We start from the raw sequence: 26,381 nt of genomic DNA, 5'->3' as shown, positions 1-26,381 counted from the left end.
TTTCTATGGCATGAATTCCTTAAAACTAAGAAAGATGACTGTGTCTTGAAGGCCTTCCCACATTACTACATACATCACAAATAATGTTGAGTAAGTTGTGAACCCTGACTAAAGGTTTTCCCACATTCCTGACATTCATAGTGAGTTTCACCAGTATGAATTTTCTAATGTCGAATAACTAGTGTTAAGTGACTAAAAGCTTTTCCACATTCAGTACAGTGAGAAAGGTTCTCACCAGTAAGGGTGCTAATGCTCATTAAATTATGAAATTCGACCAAAAGCTTCCATTACATTTATATGATTTCTCACTTAGTATAAATTTTCTGGTGATGATAAAGCTTTGAGCCCTGCCTAAAGGCCTTCCCACAAACCTTACGTTTATAAGGTGCCTCACCAGTATGGATCCTCTGATATTGAGGAAGATATGACTGATGACCGAAGGCCTTTCCACATTCATTACATTTGTATGGCTTCTCCCTGCTATATATTCTTTGATGTTTATGAAGTTGTGTGATACCTCTAAAGGCCTTCCACATTCCTTACAGTCATAGGGTTTTCTCCAGTATGAATTCTCTGATGTTGAATAATTAGTGACAAGTTTTTGCACATTCAGTATATTGATAGAATTTTCCCTTAGTATGCATTCTATGATGTGCATTAAGTTTTGAGAGCTGAATATAGCTTTTTTGATACTCCTTACATTCATAGGTTTTCTCACCAGTAGGAATTCTCTGGTGTTGGGTAAAGAGGGAAATAGGACTAAAGGCCCTTCCACATTCTTTACATTCACGGGGTCTTTCCCAGTGTGAGTTCTATGATGTTGAGGGGGATCAGAACGGTGATGGAGAAAGCCTTCCCATGTTGCTTGCATTCCTCAGATCGGTCAGCAGTATACATTTTCTGGTGACTTAGAAGGGATGTCTTCTGCCGAAACCCTTCTCTACATTCGTTATACATAGGGCCTACTTCCAGGTGGAACTTTCTGATGCAGGTTATGGGAAGTTTGCTGTCTCACAGTAGATACTCTTCCTGGGTGATTATCATTTGACTGGAATTTCCTTCCTCATTTCTTTGATGTCTCTCAAATATGCCTTTATATTCCCAGTCATCCTGGAACATGGGGTCCTCAGGATCTTTGTTTATAAATTTTTCCATTTTCTCCCATGAGGATACATGATCTGAAAGATAATGAAAAAGCAGAGATGCTCATTTTAGTCCTTCCTCTTAGAGAGTTAGAGCTTCTTTAGTAGAAACTTTTTTATTTTTTTAATGTTTGTTTACTTTTGAGAGAGAAAGAGAGACAGAGTGCAATCAGGGGAGGGGCAGAGAGAAAGGGAGACACAGAATCCAAAGCAGGCTCCATCCAGGCTCTGAGCTGTCAACACAGAGCCCCACGCAGGGCTCGAACTCATGAACCATGAGATAGTGACCTGAGCTGAAGTCGGATGCTTAACCAACTGAGCCATCTAGGCGCCCCTAGTAGAAATTGTTTTAAACTGAAAATGATGTTTATGAAAAAAATGACTGTTCTTTACAGCTCCCAAATATGACTAAGCAATTAGATAAGTGAACAAGGAGAACAGGATATGTGGACATCCCCTAAGTGAAGTAAGTGAGGTAGTTATTCAGATAGATTTTTCAGTTTTTATCATTACAGTTGCCTAAGGAGTTTGTTGAAATAAGGATGTCTAAGGTGGTTCTCTTACAAGTGACAATGAGACCCATTGCTGAAAACACTTCAGAGCTTCATGTTGCACAAGAGTGAAATACTGAGTCCTCAACCTGTCAAATGTATTCAAGTTCATTTTAAGCTACTTGCCTTCCTCACTGTGTTCCACCCCCAGTTTCTCCTTGCACATGTGAGAATACATGGGGTTGCATTTGCTTATCTGTATGTAACACTGTGCCCAGTTTTTGCAAAGCTGGCGTCTTGTTAGGATTCAGATCTCATATTCAACATCACTTCTTTAGATGGCTGTCATTTGTCTTATTCTAAATACTGTCACCCCTATGATTTCCCATTCGAGAATCTTACCGCAAAATAGAAAAAAGTTGTGATGGGTCGCCTGGGTAGTTCAGTCACTTAATCTTCCAGCTCTTGGTTTTGGCTCAGGTCATGATCTCGTGGTCATGGGATCAAGCCCCATGTCAGGCTGTGTGCTGTGCATGGAGCCTGCTTGGGATTCTCTCTCCCTCTCCCCCGGCCCCTCTTCTCCACTCAAACTCTCTCTCAAAATAAATAAATAAATATACTTTATCGGAAAAATTTTTTAATGTTTGTTTGTTTTCGAGACACAGAGATAGGGTGCGGGGGGGGGGGGAGGGGCAGAGAGAGAGGGAGACACAGAATCCGAAGCAGGCGCCAGGCTCTGACCTGTCAGCACAGAGCCTGACACAGGGCTTGAACCCACAGACCACAAGATCATGACCTGAGCCAGTGCCAGACGCTTAACCGACTGAGCCACCCAGTTGCCCCCAAATAAACTTTAAAAATTAAAAAATAAAATGCTTTAAAAAAAAGAAAAAAGCTGTGACGATATACATGGAAATACTTTATCTACCTCTTTACTGCCTTCTCCCCTCAACCAAACTTTAACCCAAATCTAATTTACTTACTGTTGTATAATAAACCTCAAATTCCGTGCCTGCCACACATATGACATCATATAACTCATGAATATTGAAAGAATGGACCATTAGGTTGAAGGAAGAAAATCAGGAAAAGGATAAGGGGAAATAGCACAAAGGAGAAGGGAACCTACAATAGGTTATTATTTCATGCCTATAATTAAGTATTAGTAATATCAAAGTATAGTTTTCAAAAATTTTTCCAAATAAAAAATGAAGTTGTGTTAAAGATTTATTTAACTCATTAATAAGGAACCAAGATGATGGTAAAGGTGCTTCAAAGAAGAAGTCAATAATTGAATAAATACACACAAATACTCAAATGAGTTTGCTAATAGATTAAAAACTGGTTAATGCCATACAGAGTATGAAAACCAGAACATTTGGATTTTTTTTTTTTTTTTTTGGCCAGCCAGAAATGTCCAAGTTGACAAGCTAATAAGTTCATGAGTCTAGGTTCTTTTGTTTTTTGTTTTTATTTTTTTAATGTTTATTTGTTCTTGAGAGAGAGAGGGAGAGAGAGGGGAGGAGGGGCAGAGAGAGAGAGGGAGACACAGAATCCCAAGCAGGATCCAGGCTCTGAGCTGTCAGCACAGAGTTTGATGCAGGGCTCACACTCATGAACCATGAGATCATCACCTGAGCTAAAGTTGGATACTTAACCGACTGAGCCACCCAGGCATCCCTCAAGAGTCTAGGTTCTAACCAATATTTAACAGTAAGTCAAACAAAGGTACAAATCCTCTAGAAAATGAAACAGCCCTTGGGTATACTTGTTAGGCAGTTTCCTAGTATGGTATTTAAAAAACATGGGTCTTGGGTACCAAAATCCCACATCTAGGAATCTACCCTGATGAAATACCTCCAACATTATGATAAACATGATACACATGATTATTCACTATGGCATGATCATAATTTTAAAATACTGGGAAGGGCGCCTGTGTGGCTCAGTCCGTTAAATGTCTAACGAGCTCAGGTCATGATCTCACCGTTCGTGGGTTGGAGCCCCGCATCTGGCTCTGTGCTGACAACTCAGAGCCTGGAGTCTGCTTCGGATTCTGTGTCTCCTTCTCTCTCTGCCCCTCCCCCGCTCACACTGTCTCTCAAAAATGAATAAATGTAAAAAAAAAAAAAAAACCTTTTTAATAAAAAATAAAATACTGGGAACAATCTAAACACCCATATATAGGAGAGTGGTTCAATAAACTGGCATATCTACAAAATGAAGTGTTACACAGTTGCATACTAGAATGAAAAAAATGTCCATGAAATTATAAGTAATTTCCAAGACATATTCTTAGGTGAAAAAAAGCTAGGTGCAAAAGTATACATACAGTATGTGACTTTTTCTGTAAGAAAAGAAATATAAGAGAATATACATGTATCTGCTCATTTTTACACAAGAAATACTGGAAGGAAAAGAATGTAAAATAATGAGTTTGGTTAACTACAGGGGTGGGTGGGGATAAGGTTGAAAAGAGGAGAATGAGAATAGGTAGCGGGAATGAGGGAGATGCCATACTTTTCTGAGTACACTCTTTTGTAAAGTTCTGACTTTTCAGAATGACAGTAATGTTTCACACAGCATCCAAATAAATAACTAAAACAGTAATGAATGAACCTGCCTGTACTACAAATAAATACAGCCACGATGAAGGGGGTGGGGAAGAAAAGAACCAATTTTAGTATATTTAGAAAACAGTATTTTGATCACATACTGTAAGACTAAAGAGAAAAAAACTCATACATAAACGTTGTACTCTACTTAATACATGTGTTTCTCACAGGGGTATGATAAGAATTATTTAAAAATTGACTACATAGAATTTTAGGAAATGTTTAAGAAATGTCTGACAGCAGAAATTACAGGCTGGTCTAATCCTACATCTGAGGATGAATCAGAAGAACCTTGGGACCCACGTTATTGCAGAGAGCCTGACTCAAATTGGAAAATTTGAACATGTTAAAAAAAAATTTTTTTTTTAAAGCATGAAAGAAAGAATGTACAAAATCTGAATCTGGAAATACATATCAAAGGAAGAAAAATCATTGGGAGGTAACCAAAATAAACTATTTTTAGAACCATATTTTCGGATGGAAACAATGATACAACTGTTTAAAAAGTGGTGGGGGAGGGGCGCCTGGGTGGCTAGGTCAGTTAAGTGTCTGACTTCGGCTCAGGTCATGATCTCATGGTTCGTGAGTTCGAGCCCCGCGTCAGGCTCTGTGCTGACAGTGTGGAGCCTGCATGGGATTTTCACTCTTTCTTCCCCTCCAACCACTCATGCTCGGTCTCTCTCAAAATAAGTATAAAAAGGAGGTGGGGGAGAAACTGGAAAGAAACAGTGTTCCCTGGGTAGGTAAAAAGTTGTACTTCAAAGAACTCGCCTTCCTCTTTGAGCGGGGAGAAGCATGGGGAGGGTGTAGGGGGTGGTATGTGTGAGTACGAGAGAGGCCCCTCCAGGCGCTCACCCTGATGGGAGTAATGCTCTGCTCTGAACACTAGGGACTTTGAGGGGAACTTTCCAGGCATTGTCTCAAAGGTGCCTCGTCCTGCTAACCGTCTGAGCCATTACCTACAGCGCCACTGCCCTTCTTAATGATCCTTCACTCAGCTGGGCACAGGCTTCCTGTCACATCTCTTTGTGCCCCCAAGGGTTCTTTCCCTTGTTCCGATAAGGAGATCACATCTGGCCTGGAAATAGAAGAACCTGTGTACGCAAGAAGAAATGCAACAGAGTCACAAAGGGGGCATCCCAGAAGTCACACCCAGCTCCTGGTCATCAATGAGGAAAAGAAACCAGAAAATTCCAGAGAAGAGGAGGAAGTCACTTTTGGAATGGGGAAGAAGCTTCTTTGGGTGTTATCCTACAGAACTATCTGTCCCCATTCAGTACAATTGCATTGAGAACAGAGCAGAAACTCAACCATAGTCTTGAAGGCACCTCAGAATTCACACCCAAGGTAGCAGGTATTCCCGTGGGCAAATCCCAGCCTCCCAGGGGTGCTAACATCTTACCTAGAGATGAAGTTGCTGAAGTTCTCCAGTGTCACGTCCCTGTACAAATCCTTCCTAGCAGGATCTGGCTGGCCCCACTCGTCCTGAGAATACTACTGCCACATCCCTAAACATCACTGAGCCCTGAAACAACAAACTGAGGATGTGTGCCATCCAAGTGAGTATTTATGACCAGGAAAATAGGAGGATGGAAAAGGACACCGCAGGGAGTGGGGAGACATACCCAGAGAATAAGCTGAGGCAGATGAGCACGCAAGACGATTTTGGCAATTCAAGAGAAGTGTCTGTATGTTCTTGATATTTCTATGGAGAGCAGCACAACTTCCTTCGTAAAGGGAGATACAGCCATCAAAAGATACTTCAATGAACAAAAAGAAGTCAGTTCAATGTTTTGCCAATAAACTGTAGAAGTTGAATTCACATGTCTGAAATTCTCTATTCCTTCTGTTCTGAAATCAAAGGAGTGAATATGGAAATATACTGATATTGTTTTCAGTGTTTGAGTGCTTTCATAATGTTTCAAGAAAACTCAAACTAGAGAAAGGGCTCTCAGGGACAATATGGCGCCCCCAGAAGACAGTGGGCAATGCCTACAGACACTCTGGTTGGCGCCACTGGGATAGGGGACGCTATTAGCACCTAGCAGGGAGAGACCAGAGATGCCGCTGACCCGTCACCTGTGCACAAGACAGCACAACGAACAACTATCAGCCTCAAATCGCCTTCGCGTTGAGCTCAGGAAATCCTGAAACATTTTTCTCATGGAATCATTCCAAAATGACTAACAGAATCTGTGCTAGGAATTATGGGATTTGTGTATTATTCTTAAATATATTGAAGAAGCAGCTTCATCACTGTCCAAATGTTTCCTTATTCGGTCAGACTCTTTAATACAGACTTATTATTATCAGCTGCACAATTTCCCATGACATTGCACTAAGTGACAAACTCTTTTATTTCTGGGCACTTGAGGTTGAACAAGATACCTTTTTTTTTTTAAGTTTATTTTTTAATTTTTATTTTGACAGCACAAGCAGGGGAGGGGCAGAGAGAAGGGGAGACAGAATCCCAAGCAGGCTCCATACCATCAGCGCAGAACCCGATGTGGGGCTTGAACTCACGAACTGTGAGGTCATTACCTGAGCGGAGATCCAGTCAGACGCTTAACCTATTGAACCACCCAGTTGAACATCTAGTTGAACAAGATATCTTTAGGGACATTCTTAGCTCTGCCAATTTATGGTTTTCAACCTCACGCACTCTGACTAGTCTCACCTAGCTCATCCTCAGGCACACTCTTTCCTTGTTCCCGAGCACTAGAATGCTGATGGGCGATAAACCAGGCTCACACAGATGTGACCCGTTACCCACACGTGTGGCTCAGCATCACATCTGATCTTGGGTCAGGCATCCATCTGGGCTGGATGGAGGGACTGCTGGGCAATGCCTCAAATTCCCAACGCCAACCCCAATTCAAAAGGTCCTGAACCTGAGACCTTCTGTCTTAGTCCATTCAGGCTGCTATAACAAAGTACCACTGGTCAACTTCCCATTACGTCCTCACGGGGTTGAAGAGGACCAGGGATTTGTCTAGAGCCTCTATTATAGGGACACTAATCCCATTCACCCTGACCTAATCACTTAGTAAAGGTCCATCTCCAAATACCATAACATATGAATTGGGGGGATACATTCGGACCACAGCAGAGACCAACCAACACCACGGCCCATCTTGTCTAACTGGGAAACCCTGGTCTGTAGGTTACCATTAAAGCACTGTTATGTGTGGTTCCTTTAGTCCATGAAATCATATTTCACATAGGAGTCTTTCACGTTTCCCTGAAGCAATGCATTTCTGCAGAATTGAGTCCATAGGAGAGTCGACGTCATGTGGATACATGAATGCAGGTTCAGAGAGAGAGGGATTCTTAGCGATGGCTCAGGGCCTTTTGATCTTTTCATGCATGGGTGAGACAGGAAATCCAAGGAAGTTGTCCTATATTCATACAAAATGAGCACAGTTTGAGGAAGGGGAAAGAAAGCATGACTCACCTGGGCCACGGCTTTCAGAACAGCAAGGGCCAATGAGTCATCCAGCCTCCTCTCCTGGGGAAGGGTGAGTCCTGAAAGGGCAAAACCAGGGAGGGAAGAAAAAACATGAGCGGTCAGCCTTGCCTCCCAAAAGGTCAGGTTGCAATTCTCTTCCTCCCTCGTCTGGTGCCAGCCTTCTGGTGTTCATGAAAATTTTGGACAGACTTCTAGGACGTCCCTCCCCACCAAATCCTGCTCCTCCCATGTTGCATGCCCTGTATGATTATAATTAAGCTACTAATCAGCTGACTTTGAGTTACCAAAAGGAAGATTAGCTTAAATGAGGCTGACTTAATCAAACAAGCCCTTTAAAAGCAGAAGTCAGAAAGAGACATGCTCCTGCTGACCTCAAGGAAGAAAATCAGTGTTCTGAACCACTGATGGAGAGGTGTGGCCCCCGGGAGCTGTGATTGACTCTGGTGGGCAGCCAGCAAGAACATGGGTACCCACGATTGTAAGGAAGTGAATTCTGCCAGCAACCAGTAGCCTTGAGAGAGAACCCTCAGCTCCAGATAAGAACTTCAGTGTGGCCAACACGCTGACTGTAGCCTTGTGAAACGTTGAGCAAAGGATCCAGCTGAGTTATGCTCACTCCCATGGAATTGGGAGATCCTAAAGGATTGTTGTTCTAAGCCTCTGAGCTTGTGACGGTTGATCAAACAGAAATAGAAAACTAACACATTGAGGTCGATGGGGAGATTGGGGTCATATCTCAGCCATCCCCAACCCTAGTGGAAACATCTCCAGCCCTAGTGAGGAAACAGGGATGGGACGGCCCGCCCACTGCTGCTCTCCAAAATCCCAAGTTCCTGCTTCAGCAGGAAGGATGCATCCAGATGACCATGCATGCCCAACATGCTAATGGGGCTCCAACTGGGGAGCCCTAGGTGGGGCTCCAAGGACCAGACACAACCTCATCAGAGCAGCATGCAGGACGAAGCTTGCCTCCCCCGGCAAAGGAGCAGGGCATGAGCCGAAACCACGGACAAGAACAAGATAACTGCATAAACTGAGAGAATATAAAATGAGCATGGATTCAAATACATGAAGAGATCAAGGAAGAAACAAGTCACACTGCTGAAAGGAAAACAAACCAAACCAACCAGAGGATGTTGAGAAAGAGCTAAATACAAATTCTAGAAAACCCTGTAAAAGTACAGTTCCTGTGGCTAATTTTATTTTTATTTTTTTTTTTAATTTTTTTTTTTCAACGTTTATTTATTTTTGGGACAGAGAGAGACAGAGCATGAACGGGGGACGGGCAGAGAGAGAGGGAGACACAGAATCGGAAACAGGCTCCAGGCTCTGAGCCGTCAGCCCAGAGCCCGACGCGGGGCTCGAACTCACGGACCGCGAGATCGTGACCTGGCTGAAGTCGGACGCTCAACCGACTGCGCCACCCAGGCGCCCCTCCTGTGGCTAATTTTAATTGGCTGGCACTCGGAGTTCATTGCCACATCGTCCTGGTTGGACTTCCTCTCATGAATAGGCTGGAAAAGTAATTTTCCTGCTCTGTGCACAAAGCACTCTGAACAGAAATAAGATTCCACCCTTTAGATGCCCTCGTGTGACATTTGGATGACAGAGGCAGCATCTCCTCCTGCTGTGGCTACCAAAAGGTGGTGGCAGAGACAGCACGGCTGGGGTCTGAACTCCGCGTTCCACGCGTTTGTGGCAACAGTGAGTGGTGGTTTCATCATCTTACTTTCTTTTTTTTTTTAACGTTTTATTTACTTTCGAGAGAGAGAGACAGAGTGCAAGTGGGGGAGGGGCAGAGAGAGAGGGAGACACAGAATCTGAAGCAGGCTCCAGGTTCTGAGCTGTCAGCACAGAGCCCGACATGGGGCTTGAACCCACAAACCCTGAGATCATGACCTGAGCTGAAGTTGGTTGCTTAACCGACTGAGCCACCCAGGCGCCCCGCGTCATCTTACCTTCTGACCCTGGATTGCAGGTAAAGCAGTGTGTGCTTGAAGTTGGTGGTCCCAGAGGCAGCCCCCTGCAGCTCCACCTCTGGACCGTGGCTGAGGGAGCACATGTTTTGAAGGTTCAGTTTTGCCACATTTGGGGAGGCACTTCTGGAGACCTACCTTGCAAAGTCAGCTCTTGTGACCCTTCTAACAATTTTATAAGTGCCCACTTCCTGTATTTTATATGTTTAAATACGTTCATCTCGGGGCGCCTGGGTGGCGCAGTCGGTTAAGCGTCCGACTTCAGCCAGGTCACGATCTCGCGGTCCGCGAGTTCGAGCCCCACGTCGGGCTCTGGGCTGATGGCTCGGAGCCTGGAGCCTGTTTCCGATTCTGTGTCTCCCTCTCTCTCTGCACCTCCCCCGTTCATGCTCTGTCTCTCTCTGTCCCAAAAATAAATAAACGTTCAAAAAAAAAAAAATTAAAAAATAAATAAATAAATAAATAAATAAATAAATAAATACGTTCATCTCATACTACCTCACACCTGTCAGAATGGCTAGGATGAACAACTCAGGCAACAACAGATGTTGGCAAGGATGCAGAGAAAGAGGATCTCTTTTGCTCTGCTGGTGGGAATGCAAACGGGTGCAGCCACTCTGGAAAACAGTATGGAGGTTCCTCAAAAAACTAAAAATAGAACTACCCTATGACCCAGCAACTGCACTACTAGGTATTCATCCAAAGGATACAAAAATGCTGATTCGAAGGGGGCACATGCACCCCGATGTTTACAGCAGCACTATCAACAGTAGCCAAAGTATGGAAAGAGCCCAAATGTCCATCGATGGATGAATGGATAAAGAAGATGTGACTATATATATATATAGTATATATACTATACATATAGTCACATATATATACTATATATATAGTCACATCTTATATATATATAGTATATATATATATATATATATATACTATATATATATATACTATATATATACTATATATATACACTATATATATACTATATATATATACTATATATATACTATATATATATAGTATATATATATACTATATATATACTATATATACTATATAGCATATATATAGTATAGTATATATACTATACATACTATACTATACTATATACTATATACTATATACTATACACTATATATACTATATAGTATATACTATACACTATATATACTATATAGTATATACTATACTATATACTATATATATAGTATATATATATAAATATATATAATGGAATATTACTCAGCGATCAAAGAGAATGAAATCTTGCCATTTGCAACAATGTGGATGGGAATAGAGTGTATTATGCTAAGTGAAATAAGTTAGAGAAAGACAAATATTATATGATTTCATTCATATGTGGAATTTAAGAAACAAAACAGATGAACCTAGAAGGGAAGGAAAAATAAAATAAGATAAAAACAGAGAGAGACAAACCATAAGAGACTCTTAAATACAGAGAACAAACCGAGGGTTGCTGATGGGGTGTTTGGGTGGGGGGATGGGCCAAATGGGTGATGGGCATTAAGGAGGACACTTATTGGTATGAGCACTGTTATATGTAAGTGATAAATCACTAAATTCTATTCCTGGGATCATTATTATACTACATGTTAACTAACTTGGATTTAAATTTAAAAAAATACCTTTATCACACACACACAATCTTACTACTGATCTTAAGAGATTAGAGGGGGATAAAAAACAAACCAGGATTTCAAGAGTAGAGAGGCCAGGTTATTCAAAACAACCCTCCCACTGAAAACACATTTTTAAAATAAAATTCACCCCCAAAATCTTAAGAGCATCAAAGTTCTGAAAAAAAAAAAAAAATAGCCAAGGCTTACCAGCCCAAATGTAAGGAAACTTGGGCTACAAAGTCAAGAGTACCAAAGATGCTTTTTCCTTGAGAATCCATCCTCAGCTCAGATGACCTCCTTGTCCTCGGGTAGGCAGAAAGGTGTCACAAGCCCAAGACTATCCAAGGTGGGATACCTAACGGAAGAGCCTCCTTACAGTGAGATGAAGTCACAAGGGACTACTTAGGGGAAAGGTGAAACAAGGAAACCTTCCCCAGCCCTCCCCAGGAGGGCTGCCCTAGCACGGAGACAACGGGGGAGAAGGAACGTCTGTGCAGCTGTAACCACACGCCAGCCCCAACACGTCACCTGGTGTCTTAGTCCATTAGCGCTGTTATAACAAAATACCACAGACTGGGTGGCTTATACACAACAGAAATCTGTGTCTCACAGTTCCAGAGGCCGGGAAGTCCAAGATCAAATGCTGACCTTTAGTGTCGGGAAGTAAATTCTACTGTTCAAGCCATCGTATTCTGGAGTCTCTCACAGAGCAGCTCAGCCTGAGCTCCAAGACAAAAGTAAGGTCAGCTTGAGAGCTCTGTAAGCATTTAAGGAAAGAATTTAGGACGAAATTCTGAAAAGTCTTGCCAAACAGATGTGTGTTTTTTTCCCACAATGGCTTCCCCCTTCCTCCCTCACCTAGGCTGCTGTCTCTTCATCATCAAAGGCTATTCCCTTGCACCAACAATCACACCTGGCTTAGAATTGCTGAGCCCTGCATATAGGAAAATGTGTCAGACCTGTATGCTATTGCTGTTCAAAACCTCAAGCCCAGTGCCTTGAGAGGACACTGATACAGAGAGGCAAAGAGAATGGCTTGAAGAATCAGGGAGGGAAAATTTCAGAAATTACTCAGACTGGTCTATTTCCAGCATTGTAAGTCTGAAACTGTTGATTCCCAGAGTCAAACACTAGCAGTTCCCTGGAGAGTCATGATGGAGAAATTATGATGCTCCAGATGACAGTCAATGAATTTTGAGAGGAAGCTCTTCACCAACAATTTGAGACTCCTGTCACTCTCCAATTTGTCCACATCCCTCTGGGTAGATATGTGTGGGAGTACGGAGAGAGACAGGGATTAGCCACCCACACTCTGCTCAAAGATGGCCGCATCCTTGTGGCTATCCTGGTGTGAAAAACCAACATTTTTAGTTTTAAAAACTGAGAGACCACATGGCCCTGAGGGGAGAAGTATGTGAAGGGAAGGAGGCCACTGTAAAGAAACTGCAGATAGCCTTAACGTATTGAGTCCAATCATAGCAAACCAGTTAAATTACCTAAGGTCCATAGAATCATGGACTAAATACTTTAAAAAAGTATTTAGTGTCCATTGACAGATGAATGGATGGAGATGTGGTGTGTATATACAACGGAGTATTACTCAGCAATAAAAAAGAATGAAATCTTGCCATTTGCAGCTACGTAGATGGAACTGGAGGGTATTATGCTAAGTGAAATTAGTCAAAGACAAATATCATAAGACTTCACTCATATGTGGAATTTAAGATACAAGACAGATGCACATAAGGGAAGGGAAGCAAAAACAACATAAAAACAGGGAGGGGAACAAACCATAAGAGACTCTTAAATATAGAGAACAAACTGAGGGTTGCTGGAGGGGAGGTGAGGGGAGGGAAGGGATAAATGGGCAAGGGGCATTAAGGAGGACATTTGTTGAGATGAGCACTGAGTGTTATATGCAGGGGATGAATCACAGGATTCTACTCCTAAAATCATTATTGCACTGTATGCTAGCAAACATGGATGTAAATTTAAAATTTTTTAAATTTAAAAATTAAAAACAAAAGTATTTGGGGCACCTGGGTGGCTCAGTTGGTTAAGCAACCAACTCTTAATTTTGGCCCAGGTTATGCTCTCACAGTTTGAGCCCAAGTCGGGCTCTGCACTGACAGAGCGGAGCCTGCTTGGGATTGTCTCTCTTTCTCTCTCTCTCTCTCTCTCTCTGCCCCCTCCCTCACTCATTCTTTCTCCTCTCTCTCAAAATCAATAAACATTAAAAAATGAAAGTAATCTTTGCAAATTCTTTCTGACCAGATGCAATTTAAATACAAGGATTTCCTGAGAATACGTTCATTGTTGTGAATGTTTAACATTAGATCACGGACGTTTTTCCTTGTTCTGGAAAACTTCAAAAATATTATTTTTATTAACTGTATAGTATTCTACCACATGGGCAGACATTTTAGATTCTAAGATTTTCCCAGTCATTCTTGATTGGAGGGCACTCCTTTCCCACAAGATCTTCCTTTACCCAGACACCTGCTTTGGTTCCAAAGTTTTCACAGGTGGCATAGGACGAGTCCAAACTCCAGCGAGGCCGCCTGGGCTTGGGAATGGTGGCTGCACCAATATCTGTGATGTCATGAAGTAAGTGTCTTCTATCTCTGATACTGCTTTCTCTAAGGAATTTACCACCTTGATTCAACCTCGATGGGACTGGAATACAGAGGACCATTTCCCTGCAGGCACTGTGTTTGATGAAAGATTTTAGAGTGATACAGACCCAAGTGCAAACACCAAACTCAACCACTCACGTCCTAGCTTTGTGTTTTTCGGCAAGTCACTTAACTTTTCTACGTCTGCATTTTTTTCTCCAATAATGAAAATATAATTGGGCTGCAGGGTTACTGTGGGGAACTATGATTACTCATATTAAGAGATGAATTAGTTATACCTTTGAAGAATCAAAGCCCAGAAATGTAGTATTCTGAGAGAAGGGAAGGGAAGAAGATAGAAGGACTTGTTTTTGAATCATGAGGATATACTGCTTATTCAAAAATATTCAAGTTTTTTTAAAAAAAGGAATAAAATAGAACAATTGAGAAGTACTAATTAATATTTGAAGAAAATTTCCTTGGGTTAAGAAAAGACATGAGACTATCTCCCCAGCATATCCTACTTAAGGTCCTGAATTCTAAGGATGGAAACTCTTGCCAAATGCTAGGACAGAAGCAATTACTGTGGTAGGCAGAATTATGGCTCACCAAAGAGGCCCCTGTCCTAATCCCAGGAACCTGTGGATATGTTATGTTGGTAGCAAGGGGGAATTAAGTTGCAGATAGACTGAAGGTTGTCAATCAGCTGACCTTAAGATAAGATTATCTTGGGTTGTCCACATGAGCCCAGTATAATCAGGAGGTTCCTTAAAGGTGAAAGAGGAGGCAAAAGAGTGTTGCAGTGTTGCAGTGTGAGACACAGCAAACTATTATTGGCATTGAAGACACAAAGGGGCCACACCAAGGAATGTAGGCAGCCTCTAGAAGCTAAAAGAGGCTAGGAAATGGTTTTTCCCACAGAGCCCCTGGAAGAGAACACATCCCATCAATACCTTACTTTTGGGGGCGCCTGGGTGGCTCAGTTGGTTGAGCGTCTGATTTCGGCTCAGGTCATGATCTCACGGTCTGTGAGTTCACGCCCCGTGTCGGGCTCTGTGCTGACAACTCAGAGCCTGGAGCCTGCTTCGGATTCTGTGTCCCTCTCTCTCTGCCCCTCCCCCACTCATGTTCTCTGTCAAAAATAAACATTTTTTAAAAATTTAAAAATACCTTGATTTTGGCCCAAGAGATCTAATGACCTAACCTATTTCAGACTTCTGACCTCCTGATAATAAATGTGTTGTTTTAAACCAGTAAGTTTTTGATAATTTGTTATAGCAGCAAAAGGAAACAACTCTTTGAGAGAGAGAGAGAGAACTTGAGTGGGGTAGAAGGGCACAGGGATAAAGAGAATTGCTAAGTAGGCTCCATGCTTAGTAGAGCCCAATTTGGGGCTCAATCTCATGACCTCAGCTGGAATCAAAATTCAGATGCTCAACTGACTGAACCACCCAGGCACCCCAGAAACAAAAATATCTACGTAAGCTAAGAAAATCATATTATTCAGAAAAAAACTATAATCCCAAGAATGTTCTACAAGCCAAAAATATAATTTGTGAGGGCCCAAGAAAGTTTTGGACATACAAGCATTCAGAGAATACAAATACTCAATAAAACAGTCTAACAGAACAGGATTTGAAATAAAACTGTTACGAGACAGCAAAAAAGATGAAAAGAAACAGCAGCCAGCAATGAATGTTACTCTCCCTGAGGATCTTTAAATTTAAATGGTTATCATGAGTGGGTCTGGTAGTAAGTAACGTTGAGCATCAAATAAATAAGAGAAAAACTTGGGGTGCCTGGGTGGCGCAGTCGGTTAAGCGTCCGACTTCAGCCAGGTCACGATCTCGCGGTCCGTGAGTTCGAGCCCCGCGTCGGGCCCTGGGCTGATGGCTCAGAGCCTGGAGCCTGTTTCCGATTCTCTGTCTCCCTCTCTCTCTGACCCTCCCCCGTTCATGCTCTGTCTCTCCCTGTCCCAAAAATAAATAAACGTTGAAAAAAAAAATTTAAAAAAAAAATAAATAAGAGAAAAACTAAAAGCTTTGGATTAGGTTATTAGGTTAGTGAAATGGAGGAATTGTGAAATCGGCTTGCAGGAAAGAAAAAGCAAGAGTGGTCTCTTCTTGAAGGAAAGTGGCAGAGAAAATTAACAATGGGTGAGAAAGTGTTAACACTGCTCTCATTCTGTGGCACCTGGGACCCAAACAGGGTGGCTCAGTTGGCTGAGCTTCCGACTTTGGCTCAGGTCATGATCTCATGGTTCATGGGGTCGAGCTCTGTGTCGGGCTCTGTGCTGACCGCTCAGAGCCTGGAGCCTGCTTCTGCTTTTGTGTCTCCCTCTCTCTCTGCCCCTAACCCACTCGCATTCTGTCTCTGTCTCTCTCAAAAATAAGTAAACATTAAAAAAATAAAAAAATACTGCTCTCATTCTGCCCAAATAATAATTAAGAATGGGGAGACCACTACCCTAAGTACAGTGTTAAGTTCCAATTTAGCAAAAGGAATGATCAGCCAACATGAGCAAAGGAAAGCCCAAAATAAATCGAATACACACTAAAATGAAAGGAATAAAGTTGAAATTACACCCAACACGAATTTCTTTACAGAAAAAAGACTCAGTTTCTTTTTTTAAGTTTTTAATTTATTTTGAGAGAGACAGAGACAGCACAAGTGGGGGAGGGGCAGAGAGGGAGAGAGAGGATCCCAAGCAGGCTTCAGGCTGCCAGTACAGAGCCCCATGCAGGGCTCAAACTCACGAAACTGTGAGATCATGTCCCAAGCCAAAATGAAGAATCAGACACTTAACCCACTGAGCCACCCAGGTTCCCTCATATTTTCAATTTTTAAAAATCAGCGATTTTTAAAATAAGAAATCACTAAAATGACAGGGGTTGAAAATAATGGGATGGGTGAAAATATACCAGGTAAAGAAAGACAAATTACTATTAGTAATATTACATGGTATGGAAATAAAATGCTAAAAGGATTACAGTAGGCCAGGGTTGACAAACTTTTATTCTAAAGGGTCAGTCAATATAGGCTTTGTGGCCATAGTCTGTGTTGCAACCACTCAGTTCTGCTGTCGTAGTGTAAAAACAGTAGACAATATGGAAATAAATGAGCATGGCTGTGTTCCAATAAAGCTTTATTTATAAAACAGGTAGTGGGCCAGATCTGGTTTGTCAACCACTACACTTGGCAGAGTTAGGATATTATATAATGATAAAAGGTAGGATTCATAAATAGGGGTTAAGTTGTATGTTTTTATAGGTCAAGCAACATAAATTAAAAAGTAAAACTCTTTGGAAATTCAAGATCTTGGTTTAAAAATTTCAATTTTAGAAAATTCTGATCCAGTATACAAATTATATAAGAACATGGAGTTTTATCATTAGAATCCACTGGCTCACACAGAATCTTGTACCTAAGAAAAGTAGAATATATATATTCTTTTGCAACGTTACAGAATATATACAAAAATCAATCCCAGAATTAGCCACAAAGAGAAATGTCAAATTCAAAAAAAGTACTTTCAGCCACGTTTACCCATCATAATAAAATAAAATTTGAAGTTATGTAATTTAGGACGCTTTTGGCCGCAAGTTTACAAAATGCCCAACTAAAAGTAAGTTCAGCAGTGAATGGTTGTTTCTTTTACACAAGGGTTCAGAGACGTTCCAGAATTGGCCTGATAGTTCAGTGTCGTCAGGACTCTGGGTCAACTTCTCTGAGCTCCTCTGTTCTCTCCTCTTGGTTCCAACATGGCTACAACAGCTCCAGGCATTATGTTCTCATGGGAAAATGTTTAAAAGCAGATGAAAAGAGAGGGAGTCTTCCTAATGTTCCGGTCTCTTCTGAGTAAGGAAAATCTTTCCCAGAAGCCTCTACAGACCCCTGGAACATACTGGCCTTACCCTGGAACAAGAGCCACCCTGAGCTGCAAAAGAGGCTGAAAAGTTTGCATCTATTAGCTTCAAAGTCTAAGACCAAGACACAGATGCTGCCAATAGGAAAGGGAACTGGGTATGGCCACTATGTAGGCAACTGACCCCTCTGTTCGACAGAAGTTATGAAAGATAATCTAAAACATGGGAATTGAGAAATATTATCCTAAGTGTAGTTTATTCCTGGGCCAGGAAGAAATAAAACTGAGACTACTTTAAGATAACCACTTTCTAATTTCATTTTTTTTTCTATTAATTTGTTTCTTCACATGGGTGTTTGGTATTCTCTTTTCTGGCTTCTCAAATAGTATGTTTAATATATTTGAGAATAATCGTTCAGGTTTTCACACTTTGCATGCATTTAAAGGCTATAAAAATTCTTCTAACTTTAGCCACATCCTCCAACTCCTAGAATATAAATCTCTCAATTGTCATTCTTTTCATTACCATTCATAATCATTTGCATGATTATTTCCTTATTAACCCAAGAGTAACAGGGCACCTGGCTGGCTCAGTCAGTAGAGCATGTGACTCGATCTCAGGGTCATGAGCTTGAGCCCTACATTCTATGTGGAGCCTACCTTAAAAAAAAAAGGAAGTGGAACCCAAGAGTAATTTGGCTTTTTTTTTTTTTTTCTTTTTGATTTCCAAGCAAATGAAAACTTTTGGCTGATGTTAAAAAAAAAAAAAAAAAAAAAAAGTTTGGCTATTGTTAAATTTGTTACAGTGTGGTTAGAAAATGTGGTTCTGGGAGTACCCCGGGGGCTCAGTCAGTTAAGTGTCTGACTCTTGATTTTAGCCCAGGTCGTGATCTCACAGCTATGAGATCAAGCCCCGCAAGAGGCTCTGCATTGGGCATGGAGCCTGCTTAAGATTCTCTCATTCTCTCTCTCTTAATCCCTCTGCCCCTCTCCCACTCGCTCTCTCTTGAAAAAAAAAAAAAAAAAAAAAGACAGAAAAGAAAGAAAGAAAATGTGATTCCAGAATGTGTTAGAGGCAAAACTTTTTCCAACCTTCCCTTGCTTTTTTGATAATCACGGAGTAAACAATTTATATCCATAAATTTGTTCTTCATTACAAATCTTATGATTCAGGATAAAGGATGGCTTGAATGAAGGCATTCTCATCCGTATTACACTCTTCAAGTCTTTCTCCAAAGTATAAGGGCTAAGCTGTGATGCCTAAGCTAATGGGCTCTCCCCACTGCTTCCATTTATATGGTTGCTTGCTAACATAAATTCTCTGATGATTAGTAAGGGGTAAGTGCTGATGGAAGGCTTTTCTACATTTATTATATTCACTTGTGTTTCTCTATTGTGCATTCTCTGATGTTGAGCCGTCGCTGAATCATGGTGTATAGTCCTCCCACATTCCTTATATTCACAGGGCTTTTCCTCAGTATGAATTACCTGATGTTGTATCAGTTGTGAGCAATGACTGAAGGCCTTCCCACATTTCTTACATTCATATGGCTTCTCACCTGTATGAATTCTATAATGTACCGTGAGATGTGAGACCCGTTTGAAAGCCCTACCGCATACCCTACATTGGTAGGGTTTCTCTCCAGTGTGAATTCTCTGATGTTGCTTAAGTTGTGAGCTCACCCTAAAGGCCTTCCCACATGCCTTGCATTCATAGGGTTTCTCACCAGTGTGGATTCTCTGATGACGAATAAGAGTTGAGCCTTGATTAAAGGCCTTCCCGCATTCCTTACATTCATAGAGTTTCTTGCCTGTATGAACAGTCTGATGTTGAATCAACTGAGACCGATGACTAAAGGTCTTCCCACATTCCCTGCATGCATAGGGTTTTTCACCAGTATGGATTCTATAATGTACTTTAAGATGTGAGATCCTATTGAAGGCCTTGCCACAGTCCTTACATTGATAGGGTTTCTCACCAGTATGAATTCGTTGATGTTCAATCAGCTGTGAGCTTCGACTGAAGGCCTTTGCACAATCCTTACATTCATAAGGTTTCTCACCAGTATGAACTCTCTGATGTTGTATAAAATTTGAACCAGAATTGAAAGCCTTTCCACATTCATTACATTCATAGGGTTTCTTGCCAGAGTGAATATTCTCATGTTGTATTAATCGTGAGCCATATTTAAAGGCCTTGCCACATTCCTTACATTTATAGGGTTTCTCATTAGTATGAATTCCTTGATGATTAATAAGGAAGTCTTCCTGCCAGAAATCTTTTCTACAGTCATCATATCCATAGGGCTTTTGTCCAGTATGAATTTTCTGATAAAAAGGAAATGATGGTGCTTGTTGGTTGAAAGTAGACATTTCTTCATCATTGACTATCACTGGGCTCAGATGTCCATCTGAACTTCCCTGTTGTCTGCATTCCCAATCATCTTGGAACCTTGAGCACGCAAGACCATAACTTGCAAGGCTTTCCATTATCTCCCACTGTGGTGACTGTACCTCATAAATATGCTGCTTTGGAGAGGATACCTTAGTATCATACCTGGAGTCCAATTCTGGGGGGGGGGGGGGGAGGAGGGGAGGAAAAAAAAAAAAGCATGTGTTTTTTCCCTTTTCCAGAAAAAGGAACTTCTATAGTAAAACCAGAAAATCCAAACTCATGATTATACTTATAAGCTCTTGAACGTGGCTAGGCAATTAGAAAACAGATATGCAAAACAGAAAGAGAGGAAATACCATAAATTGAGATGAAGTAGTCAGAAGGAGGTTATAAGAATAGCTCTAAAATGTTAGTGTGGATCAGAATCACCTCTGAACCATTTTTTTTTTTATGTTTATTTATTTTTGAGAGAGAGAGACAGAGCCAGTGGGGGAGGGGCAGAGAGAGAAGGAAACAGAATCTGAAGCAGACTCCAGCTCTGAGTTGTCAGCACAGAGCCCGATGTGGGGCTCGAACTCATGAACAGCGAGATCATGACCTGAGCCAAAGTCGGACGTTTAACTGACGGAGCCACCCAGGCACCCGATCTCTGAACCATGTTTTTTAAAAAGATGAATGTTTCAGGGTGCCTGGGTGGCCCAGTCGGTTAAGCATCTGACTTTGGCTCAGGCCACGATCTCGAGGTTCATGGGTTTGAGCCCTGTTTTGGGTTCTGTACTAACAGCGCAGAGCCTGCAGCCTGCTTCAGATATGTGTCTCCCTCTCTCTCTCTGCCCCTCCCCTGCTCACTCTCTTTCCCTCTCTCTCAAAAATAAACATTAAAAAAGGAAAGGATGTTTCTGTGGAACCCTAGAAACATAAACTAGAGTGACAAAGAAATCACTGGTTGCCTGGGGCTGGGTGTATGAGCAATTGTGAGGGAAAGTGCACAAGGGAGCTTTTCAGGGTGATGAAAATGTTCTCTAGCCTGTGCTGACGGTTACACAAGTATACACATGTGTCCACACTCACCAAACAGTATACTTCAAATGCATGCCATTGTACTGAGTGTAAATTATACCTCAATAAAGTGGATTTTAAAAAACGATGGGGAGGGGTGCCTGGATCTTCATCTGGCTGGAGGGACACGATGACGCATCTGCCTGCCAGGGGAGGTGGCAGGATGGGGGGCTGGTCGCACATGTCCACTGAAAGTTATAGTAACACAGCTATGGTCTTCTGCTGTGATGCTTTCTACCTCTGAACTTCAGCTGAACATACGGCTTAGACCTAGTGTTTACTAAACCCGTCTCTTCTGGACCTTTACAGTGCCTAAATGTGACCCTGGAAAAAGGAAGGTCTTGTTCCTTGTTTAGAGGATCAGGCCCCAATTGAATGGAGGTGGCTTCTTCCTGAGCAACATTCTTTGCTGCTGATTCAAACTGTGAGGAAAAGTCGAATGATGTAGTAGATCCTCATTTTACCTGTCACATGACTTCAGCTGCAGTGGCCTGTTTTACTATACTCACAGCAACCAATCCCATTTGGCTAAGAAAGAACTGGTTACAGCCTGATACAAGGAACTATGAAAAACAAATGGGTACTTTTTAATGTGCTCATAAAGTGTAGCAGACACATGCCCAAAGAAGACTTTATAGGAGGAGGTCAGCCTCGGGTAGTGGCATTTCACAGAACTTTATTCATTTGGTTATTTGTAGAAGTATTAAGCAAAAACTACTAGAATAAAAGATGACTTTGATAATGGAAGATGATGAAGAGTCTGTGAAAGAAATACCAAATTTTGTGGGAATGATGCTGCTGTCCTCTCAAAAACTTGTGCTATGGGGCACCTGGGTCGCTCAGTTGGTTAAGCATCTGACATCGGCTCAGGTCATGATCTCACAGTTCGTGGGTTCGAGCCTTGCTTCGGGCTCTGTGCTGACAGCTCAGATCCTGAAGCCGCTACAGACTCTGTGTCTCCCTCTCTCTCTCAAAAATAAATAAACATTACAAAAAAAAAAAAAAAAAACCACAAAAAACTTGTGCTATAACCATACACCATTCATGTAAAATTGTAAGAACAAGACTAGGTGAAGAGGGCACCAAGTACGTATAGATATTTTTTCCAAACACCATGTGTGGTTGTTCAGAAGAAAGGTTTTTGGTCTCTTCACTGTGGTCTAACAACTCTAGTAAGACAGATTCCAAATACCATCATTATGATGGCGACCTATGAACTGGTGGCTGACCTACTCAACAGTTAGCAACATCTGCCTGCCATCCTATAAAGGACAATCAAAAGATTGCAGAACATGGAAAATTGAAGCCAGCTTGGTAGAAAGAGAAGACTAGTTTGGGAACATGTATGTAACTATGCCCAAATGTGAGTTTGGTTTTAGGATTAAAGTAATGACACATTACTTGCTTTTTGGGCAACGTGGAAAGAACTTTGGCTGCCTCTAAGGACACGCCATTAAAAACACTCTCTCAAAAAACCAAAAAACAAAAAGCAAATGCAGCCCTTGGGTGGCTCAGTCAATTATGTGTCCAACTCTTTGATTTTGGCTCAAGTCATGATCTCACAGTTTGTGAGATAGAGCCCCACACCGGGCTCCATGCTGACAGTGTAGAACCTGCCTGGGATTCTCTCTCCCCCTCTCTCTGCCCCTCCCCTGCTTGTGCACTCACCTCTCTCTCTCAATAAAAAAATAAACTTAAAAAGAACTGCAAAATAGCAACAATAATAGGAGATCTTCTGTATCAATTTCATGTTTTCGTGAGCAGCCTGGCAGAGTATTTTAAAGTTTAACCAATGGAACAGGACAGACAGGCCAGAAACAAACCCCCATGCATAAGATTAAATGATCCTTGATAAGGGTGCCAAGACCTCATGATGAGAAAAAGACAGTCTCTTTAACAAATGGTTCTGATGAAACTGGCTACCCACATAGGGGAAAAACCTCATGACATTGCATTTGGCAATGATTTCTTAGATAGAGTACTAAAAGCCCAGGCAAAAATAGACAAAAATAGACAAAATAGACAAAAATAGACAAAAGCAAAAATAGACAAAGGGGACTACATCAAACTTAAAAACTTTCACTATGAAAGGAAACAATCAAAAAAGTAAAAGGCAACCTTCAGAACAGAAGAAAATATTTGCAAATCACATATCTGATAAGGGGTTAATATCCAGCATATATAAAGAACTCTTCCAATTCAACAACAAAGCTACCCTATGAAAAAACTGGCAAAGGACTTGAACAGACACTTCCCCAAAGATATACAATTGAGCAAGCATTTTAAAACATGTTCAACATCACTAATCATCAGAGAAACACAAATCAAAACTATAATGAGATATTGCCTCAAAGCCATTAGGATGGCCACTATCAAAACAAAACTAAACAGAAAATAACAAGTGTTGACGAGGATGTGGAGAAACTGGAATCCTTGTGCCCTGTTGGTGGGAATGTAAAATGGTGTGATCACTATAGAAAACAGTATGGAGATTCCTAAAAAAATTAAAGTGGTGCCTGGATGGCTCAGTCGGTTAAGTGTTGGACTCTTGATCTCAGCTTAGGTCATGATCTTGTGGTTTGTGAGCTTGAGACCAACATCTGGCTCCCTGCGGGCAATGCGGAGCCAGCTTCAGATCCTCTGTCCCCCTCCTTATGCCCCTCCCCTGCTCGTGCGTGCACATGCACATCCTCGCTCTCTCTCTCCCCCTCAAAAATAAACATTAAAAATAAAAAAGAAAACAGAGAAGGGTGGAAGACCATAGGGTGATAAAAATATGAGGGAACTAGATAATCGTGATATTGCACAACACTGTGAACGTACCAAATGCCAATGTACTACACACTTTACAATGGTTAAAAAGGTGAATTTTGTTATGTATATCTTACCATGATTTTTTTTTTTTTTTAATTAAAAAGAGAAGGGGCACCTTGGTGGCTCAGTTGATTAAGCGTCCAGCTCTGGATTTTGGCTCAGGTCATGATCTCGCAGTTCATGGGTTCAAGCACCACATCAGATTCTGTGCTGACAATACACAGAGCCTGCTTGGGATTCCCTGTCTCTCCTCTCTCTCCCCTCTCCCTGCTCTTTCTCTCTCTCTCACAAAATTAATTAATTAATTAAAAAAAAAAAGAGCATTGGGTGTCTGAGTTGGCTCAGTCGGCTGAGCATCCAATGCTGACTCGGGTCATGATCTCACGGCTTGTGAGTTCAAGCCCCATGTTGGGCTCTGTGCTGACTGCTCAGAGCCTGGAGCCTGCTTTGGATTCTGTGTCTCCCTCTCTCTCTCAAAAACAAACATTAAAAAATTTTTTTAAAAAAGAGCACTTTCCAGAAAAAATATAAATTATCACAATTGACTCAAGAAATGCAACAGGTGAATGTTTAGATTCAGTATTCAGAACTAGGAAATCTATTCATATAATCCAGACTTGACAGATTAAAAAAGAAAACTTAATATGAAAAGGTGGATGCTTCTTTAATTAAATATCTCTATCTCATTCTTGAATCTAATATTATGCTTCATGAGAAGCCACTTACGATATTCCTATTAAGGTTAAGAACAAGATTAGGACATAAACTACCCCCATTAACATTGTTCTGGGGGTACTACGTAATCAGCATCTTCATCAGGCAAAAGAAAACCCAAGTGGTATAAAAATGCAAAAACATTATCACCATTTGCAGATGATATGATTGACTACTTGGAAAATTCGAGTATTACATGAAAGCTATTATAAATAATGAGAAAATCCAGTATGTTGGGTTAATTACAAAATTAATCTGAAGACATGAATGGCTTTTGCCTTATATAAAACAACCAGTTGAACTCTAATAGGGATGCAAGGCCCCCATTTCCAGTAACAGCAATAAATACGTAATACCTAGGAATAAATATAATATGAAATGGACAAGACCATATAAATAAAACTCTACAACAACCAGGAAATGCACATAAATGAACGGAAAAGCCTATCATTGTTCTTAAATAGATAAAATCGATTTAAAAAATCAGTTTTCTCCTCAATTAATCTAGAAATTTACTGTGATCTCAGTAAGAATAATTACATGGTTATTTTTTAAACCAGATATTCTAATTCTAAAGTTCAAATGGAAAAACAAATGAGTATAGTCAGGAAAATTCTGAAAAATAAGAATGAGGAGGAACTATCCACCAGATATTTAAAACCTTCAGTAATTAAAACAATATGGTATCGGTCACGTAGTTAGACAAAGACATTAACGAGACAGAAATGAAAGTCCACAAACAGATCCAGAGGTAACAGAGCAGATGATAAAGGTGGCTAGGGAAATTAGTGGTGAAAAGATAAAATCAGTTAACAAATGCTGTTTGAATAACTGGGTAACAACCTGGGAAATAACGTGAAATCACATCTTGCACGAAGAATAAACACCACAGGAATCATTAAGAGCACCATAAATATACTAGAAAAAAAAAATCACAAGAGACTCATTTTATAATGTCAAAGGGGGAGGTCTTCTTTAAACATGATGTAAATTCACACACCTAAGAAGTAAATAAAACTCAGCACATCAATCAAACATATGCTGTCAAACTCAAATGACAAAACAAAAGCAAAACTGACATTATGGGTGTGGTTGGCAGAATAACGGCCTCCCAAAGATCCCCATGTCCTAATCCCCAGAACCTGTGAATATGTTCACACATACAGCTGCACACATCGTCTCTCCTGATGCTCACTCCACACTTGACCTCACTCACTCCCCGAGGCCAACTACCACTTCAACGTGGACGAATCTTCCACATCTGAAGTCACTCTGGCTGCTGTGTGAACAAAACACTTCAGGGGACGAGAATAGAAGCAGGGGGATGGGGAGGAGGCTACTGCAATAGTCTAAGCCAGAGATGACGGTGGTGTGGGTGAAGTGGTAGTGGTGTCGGCGAGAAGTGGTTAAATTCTGGACATATTTCAAGGTAGAGCTAACAGGATTTGCTGACAGTCTGGATAGGTATGCGAGAGAGAAAATCCAAGAATGCTTCAAGAGTTTCTTACTTGACCAAGTACAAGAATTGAGTACCCTATTGCTAAAGTGTGGAAGAAAGAGAGAAGGGCGGATTGTTAGGA

General features: G+C 41.2%; 1 protein-coding gene and 1 pseudogene across 5 annotated transcripts in view; one reads left to right on the top strand and one right to left on the bottom strand.

The window, feature by feature from the left end:
* Positions 1-276: 276 nt before the first annotated feature.
* Positions 277-26,381, bottom strand: part of ZNF582 (zinc finger protein 582) — a 30,542-nt gene continuing 4,437 nt past the window's right edge. The window contains exons 5-9 of one of the 5 annotated variants that reach the window (XM_086690808.1): positions 7,703-7,773; positions 5,874-6,008; positions 5,651-5,786; positions 5,208-5,342; positions 277-1,178 (exon numbers count right to left, since the gene is read on the bottom strand). In XM_086690808.1, coding sequence (XP_086546934.1) covers positions 5,922-6,008; positions 7,703-7,773 — 158 coding nt within the window. In that variant the 3' untranslated portion in view covers positions 277-1,178; positions 5,208-5,342; positions 5,651-5,786; positions 5,874-5,921. Of the gene's footprint in view, positions 1,179-5,207; positions 5,343-5,650; positions 5,787-5,873; positions 6,100-7,702; positions 7,774-17,082; positions 20,390-24,641; positions 25,720-26,381 lie in introns of those variants that run through there. The other 4 variants (XM_086690807.1, XM_086690809.1, XM_086690806.1 and 1 more) reach the window with 4 other exon arrangements.
* Positions 21,401-25,556, top strand: LOC112851228 (solute carrier family 25 member 36 pseudogene; annotated as a pseudogene).

The sequence above is a fragment of the Puma concolor genome, chromosome E2 (genome assembly GCF_028749965.1).
Source record: "Puma concolor isolate L17-30 chromosome E2, mPumCon1.1.hap2, whole genome shotgun sequence".
NCBI lineage: Eukaryota > Metazoa > Chordata > Mammalia > Carnivora > Felidae > Puma > Puma concolor.
The sequence above is the reverse complement of the archived record's forward strand: the minus strand, read 5'-3'. Positions and strand labels throughout refer to the sequence as shown.